Source organism: Nematolebias whitei, chromosome 6 (assembly GCF_014905685.2).
Source record: "Nematolebias whitei isolate Nwh7 chromosome 6, NemWhi1, whole genome shotgun sequence".
NCBI lineage: Eukaryota > Metazoa > Chordata > Actinopteri > Cyprinodontiformes > Rivulidae > Nematolebias > Nematolebias whitei.
The window spans coordinates 37,647,662-37,653,489 of NC_056503.1; the positions used below are offsets into that span (position 1 = coordinate 37,647,662).

The 5,828-nt window shown below is 38.3% G+C and overlaps 1 protein-coding gene across 1 annotated transcript in view; it reads right to left on the reverse strand.

The window, feature by feature from the left end:
- Positions 1 to 4,054: 4,054 nt before the first annotated feature.
- Positions 4,055 to 5,828, reverse strand: part of LOC119410939 (multidrug and toxin extrusion protein 1-like) — a 7,974-nt gene continuing 6,200 nt past the window's right edge. The window contains exon 11 of the mRNA XM_037677860.1: positions 4,055 to 4,194. Within this exon, the coding sequence (XP_037533788.1) occupies positions 4,055 to 4,194 (140 nt within the window). The remainder of the gene's footprint in view (positions 4,195 to 5,828) is intronic.

A 5,828-nucleotide genomic window follows, 5' to 3' on the forward strand; every position in this document is an offset into this window, starting at 1 on the left:
AATTGCAGAAATAGTGTCGAACCTGATGAACGCTTACTGTTTCCTTCAGCTTTTTGATGGTCTTGTGGTGAGTCTATCAGCCTGGATTGTGCACTGAGTAAACATATGGTGCAGTTTGATGCCAAAATCAAGTGTTTCTCTCCATCTTAGTGTGTGTGCACTGGAATCTTCTTGGGCACGGGCAAACAGAAGATCCCAGCTGTGGCGAATCTCATTGGCTACTACTGCATAGGGCTTACTCTGAGCGTGACTTTGATATTTGTTGCAAAATTGAGAATTTTAGGTAATGATGTAAAGGAACGTATTATGCTGTTTTTATATAATTTCAATACAAATTAGCTTTTACACAAAGTATTTTGTTTTTAAATGATTCATTTGTCTTTTCTCTGCAGGCTTTTGGCTTGGACTGCTTATTTGTGTTGTCTTGCAATCCACCTTTTATATTGTTGTCATCTTCAGACTGAATTGGAAGAAAATGACAGAGGAGGTATTCCAATGGTCATTTAAAAAAATCAAGCCATGCATGTCTTCTGCAACACGTAACAGACATTTGTTAACTTAAAGCATCAGGCTGCAGCAACAAAAACGTACAAAAACAGATGTTTTATTATGATTTTCTTTTTTCCCAGGCTGTGAAGCGAGCAAAGAAAAAAAATAATATAATGCTATTAGTTACAGATGTCCTTTCAGAACATGTGGGAAACATCACTAATGTCCTAAACTCAACTAATGAGGCTGTAAGTGTCCTGTTAATAAATTATTTTTAGGCAAATGTCTAGAATCATACTTTTACAGCTACATACTTTCATTTGCTCTTCATCTGACTTCACATAATAAATTAATAACTTTTTTTTCTTAAAGTCAGTAGATGGCTACATGTCTGTGATGATGGAACAGCATGACATAGACAGTGAGACGAAGCGTGGACATGTGATCCATCGACAGAAAACTGGCCGTCTCTCCACAGCCCAGCTGGTCGTCAGACGAGGATTCACCTTGTTTGCAGCCGTGGCTATTCTCGCTGTTGGAGCAGGAGTTCGTATCCTAGTCCCCTTGCCAGAGCCCCACTCTGCAGAGTCCAACTTCACAATGGACTGGATCAATACAACTGCTGCTCCTGATCAGTTTCTTTCCACTGTAGGATGAGAGCGACAACATTCCTGTAAAACACCTCAACTCACAGTCCTGTGTGTAGCAAAGAGCTTAATCGCTGTAGAGATATACATGCCTGACTTTGAGATTGTTATAACATTCAGTTATTTTTCTGATAACTGGAACTAAGGTCCTTCTGTAAAAATGTCCCTGAAAGGAAAAAAGGAAAGTCCTCTCCCTTGAACAATTGAGACATTCCACCCCTGTTTCAGACCCTGGGACAGTTTAAACCTTGTTCTCAGCATATCTAACTCTAGAAAGTGTCAAAAGAGACTTTTATGGTTTGCACAAACAACCAAAGATACTCGATCAATCTTATAATATCAGAAATCCTTTCTGTGAACCAAATAATGGATGTTTGAGTTAACACAGGTCACCCAGGATGTTCTGGTATCACCTTGTACCAACCTCCAACTATACTACTCTTCAATGATCATAAATCACAGAATGCTAACAGAAAAGCCTTGTCTCTGTTCAAAGGAATTCCAGCCAGACACTTAGGTCCCCTTTTCTTCATGCAGAAAACTGACAGACTTTTATTCACATTCTGGAAGAAGTAATAATGTTTTTCTGTAATGAAATAATTGTTTACTGGGAATAACTAAATAACTTACCATGTGTGTTTCTCCTGCAGCTGACAAGAACCTCTAGTCAAAAGTTTGCTAACTTGTTTTCTGTTTACAAGGTTAACAAAGTGTCCTTATTGGTTTTAACCTCATTTAAAGTAGATAAGTGTCTTAAATATTTTTATTTGATGACTTTTTCAACAGAGCAGATTAAAATAATACTTTAATTAATTGATAAAGTTCAGCCCTTCCATTCTGATTGGTTCAAATCGACCACCTCTTTCAAATTAGAGGTGTGGTCGATTGTTTGCAAGAGAGGAAAACCTCTCAGACGAATTTGGAAGTTGAGGAGAAAGTTGCAGGAGAGAGAAGACAAGAGAAGAAGTGATGATGACCTCTAGAAGAGGAGAAGGAGTACGCTTTTAAGACACAACCTACAAAAACTTCCAAGAAAAAAAATTGTTTCAACTTTAGCAAAGTTTGATAGAACCCTCTTCAGCGCTCCAGACAACTGCAGTTATCATCAACAGAGTTAACAACAGCTGTCCAGAACTCCAGGAGACGCCCCAGATGACCATTAGAGCCAGTGACCAAACTCAACGCATTGGTGTCAGGGATGTGAAGGGATTTCCACCTTTACATCAAAGATCATCGAAGACGACTCCTGGTAGGAACAGCTGATTTATATTCTGAAGGTTGACTCTGGTGTCTAAGAATTTAGATTTTAGCCAAATTAGTATTTACTCAGTTCAGTAATTATTTTTCCTTAAATCTCAGACCAAATTTTAACTATTGAACGATAAAACGTCTTTCTTTTAGTTAAATTTGCATGATTAATCTGCCTGTTGAAAATTCCAATTGTTCTACATTACATCTTGTTTTGGTTTGGGTAAGCGCATAAAATAATTTCATTTATCTGTTAATTCCTGCTAACAAGCAATTTTAAAGGTCACGTTAATTTCCATAAAACTTCGGTTGTGAACAAAGCCTTCATTTAAATGTCAGAAATAATTTCCAACAGTTTTTTTTATCATATATAGTCAAATAAACATAACAAAATTGTATTAAAGTGTGCATGTTTTATTTATGACATCTGAATCCTTGATATAAAATAATTCACAGTGTAAAAAGGGTAATTCGAGGTAATTAAACAATAACATCTGAATTGATTTTCAGACCTTCAGATTTTCTCTCAGAGCTGAGAGTGGTGCCCCTTCAAAATAAAATTCATAACAAATTTTTAATCATTATTAACCCTTCCCATTACACCACTAAAACCCCTTAGAGTCAAATATTTTTCTCTCTTAGAAACTAAAGCAAAACTGGATCAGTCATTCATTTTCATATATACTGTATTCTGTTCGGTTAAAGATTGTTTCACAATCACAAACATCACCGGATGGTGATCAGAACCATTTTGCATTTTCAAAACCTGCTTATCCTGTTCAGGTCACCAGGGACTATAGTGCCCATCACCAGCAGTCAAAGGACAAGAGGAGGGGTAGCCTACACCCTGTCAGGTTGTCAGTCAATCACAGAAGAAATGATTTATACACATATGCTCATTCCTATGATCAGTTAGCCTAACATACCTGCTTATGGACTGTAGAGAAAATCAAACACAGGGAGAACATGCAAACCCCACTTCTGGTTTAATCAGTAAAATCTTTGTGCTGCTTTAGTGTGAATTTCTGTGTGCCTTTAAGATTTGGGTTCTCGACAAGCTCTTGCTAAATGACTTGGCTGAAGTCTTCTGAAGAAGCTAAAACTAATCAGTTGAAGCTAAAACAAGCAACTAGTTGAAGTTGAAATAAGTAAAACAATAATTTAGGAGAAACAAAGCAAAACTTTGTCTATGGTAAAACACCACCAGTCTATGGTGAAACACCACCTGTCTATTTGCTTGTGCAAATAGACCGTCAAACTCAGATTTGTCTCTTTGATTATTCAGACCACAGGCGCTAACACTTGGCAGTAATGTAAAATAGTAATTCATTGTAATGTTAGCTGTAAAAATTAATAACTGAATTTTACCATATGTAGAAGTGATACCTGAATGATAATTACAAATTCAAAAAATTCAAATTCAAAAATAATTTATTAATCCCAAAGGGAAATTAAGTGATGTTGTAGCTCATCATTCTAGTTTCATTCAAGAGTTGTTATAGGTGCTGATAGTGGTGGGCAGGAAGGATCTCCTGCAGCAAATCAGAAGAATCTGGCCACAGATACTGATCCACCTGGATCCAGCTTGCTGTTAGATCTGGCGGGCATCTTGGTCCTCCTGGGGAGCAGGACTGCCCGAATGCCGGGCAGCATTCCTCCCTGAGTGATGGTCACTCCTCCCAGCAGTCTACAAGCTCCTCGTCGCCATGGACTGACAGCTGAAGGTGCTGGGGGATGATCCCGGTCCTCCCATTGTCACGAGCCGAGGTTCCCACCAGCTCCAGGATCTCAGCGGTCAGGTACTCAAGCACTGCCGCCAGGTTGACGAGAATTCGTCCACGGCGCCTCCTTTTCAACTCATTTGCGATTTGGGGCTGTAGTTGAGGTATTTGAGCTTTTGTGATGTTAATCATCTGCTCCTGGTTGATAGAAAACACCTTGTTGCCATGGTTATGCATCATAACAAATGTCCAAAAGTAAAACTGTTTCAGTAAAAATCCTTCCGGCTGCACATCATCTGATACCAGAAATTATCATCCGAAAAAAGTGATTTGCATCCAGAAAAAAAAGAAGAATTAAAGTTTCCAAAAGCAATATCCCAGAATGAAAGTAACAGCGCTACTCCAACATGCAGCCACACCGAGCAGCCCAAATCTAGAACAGAATTTGACACACAAGATAGTTTTAAAGCTAATTAGGTGCTTGTGTTTGTGCATATTTATCAATGCAAAGTTACTGACTGGATGCAGAGAGTTGCCCTTTTCTGATGTCACGTTTATTGTGCGACATGCTCCAACATGCTGTGCACAAGTTTGGCATAACGCTAATGTTGCGCATAAGCTCTGCATAAGTTAAGGTGCTAATAGGCTAGAAATAAGCTACGCACATGTGCAAAGTTACTTAGCTGGTTTTCTACTTATGTCAAAGTAGAAATGAATAACATGTAAGGGGTGTGAACTTGTGCATAACTTACTTATTGCATACCTGTAACTTACCCCTAATTCATGCCACTTACACCAGCGTGTTTGTCTTTTTGCTAAATGTCACTGTGTGACAGGGCCTTTAGCAAACACAACAGTAGCAATAGCTTGGTCAGTTTTATAGACGTTGAGCTAAGATTTGGTGTGGTAATAGCTGAAAGACTTTCTCAACACATACTCTGAGCATTAACAGATCATACAAGATACTTGTTTTAAGCTTAATATGCAAGGAAGCAGGTGGTATGCGTAAAAGAATGCTAGTTTAGTTTAGTTTCGGTAATAGGTTTTGTCACAAACATCAAAGTCAAAGGCAAAGTTTCTTTATTTGTTGTTCCACCACATGTGGTACATGTGGTGGAACGAAATTGTGTACACAGGGTCCCAGTTACATCCAACAAAAATATAAATTGTAAAGAGAAACAGCAGTAAGATCTAAGATATGTACTAAGAAATATGTTAAACTAAGAATACACTAAGCACTAATAGCACAAAAACAATACGCCGAACAAAAGCAGGACGAACATGAGTCTGTGTGAGCAGGTGAGTACTAATGAACATAGCAGCATGAAATAAATAAATCAGCAGGATAAGATCAGCAATATGGATCGTGGATATCAGAAAGCCTGAAAGAACAATTTGCCAAATCAAGACAGATTGACAATAAGTATTCAACTAGAAAAAAAGTGTTGAAAAATTATATTCATGGGCAGATACAAATGAGAGAGAAGAGCAGGAGGTAAAGTTGTTGATACAAGCCAGAGCCAAAAATAAGCAGAGATACGATGCTTCTTCCTGTAGACTCAACAAACCCAAAGGCCAATACAGTGTTAGGGAAAATAATAAGTGACCGATACAAATCACTGGCATGCCGTCTTATTCTTGCAGCTGGATTGATTTAGCCAGCATAAAACCCAGAAGGTTTGTGTTGTCACACTAAAGGCAGCTCAGCCCCTCTCAGACTGAC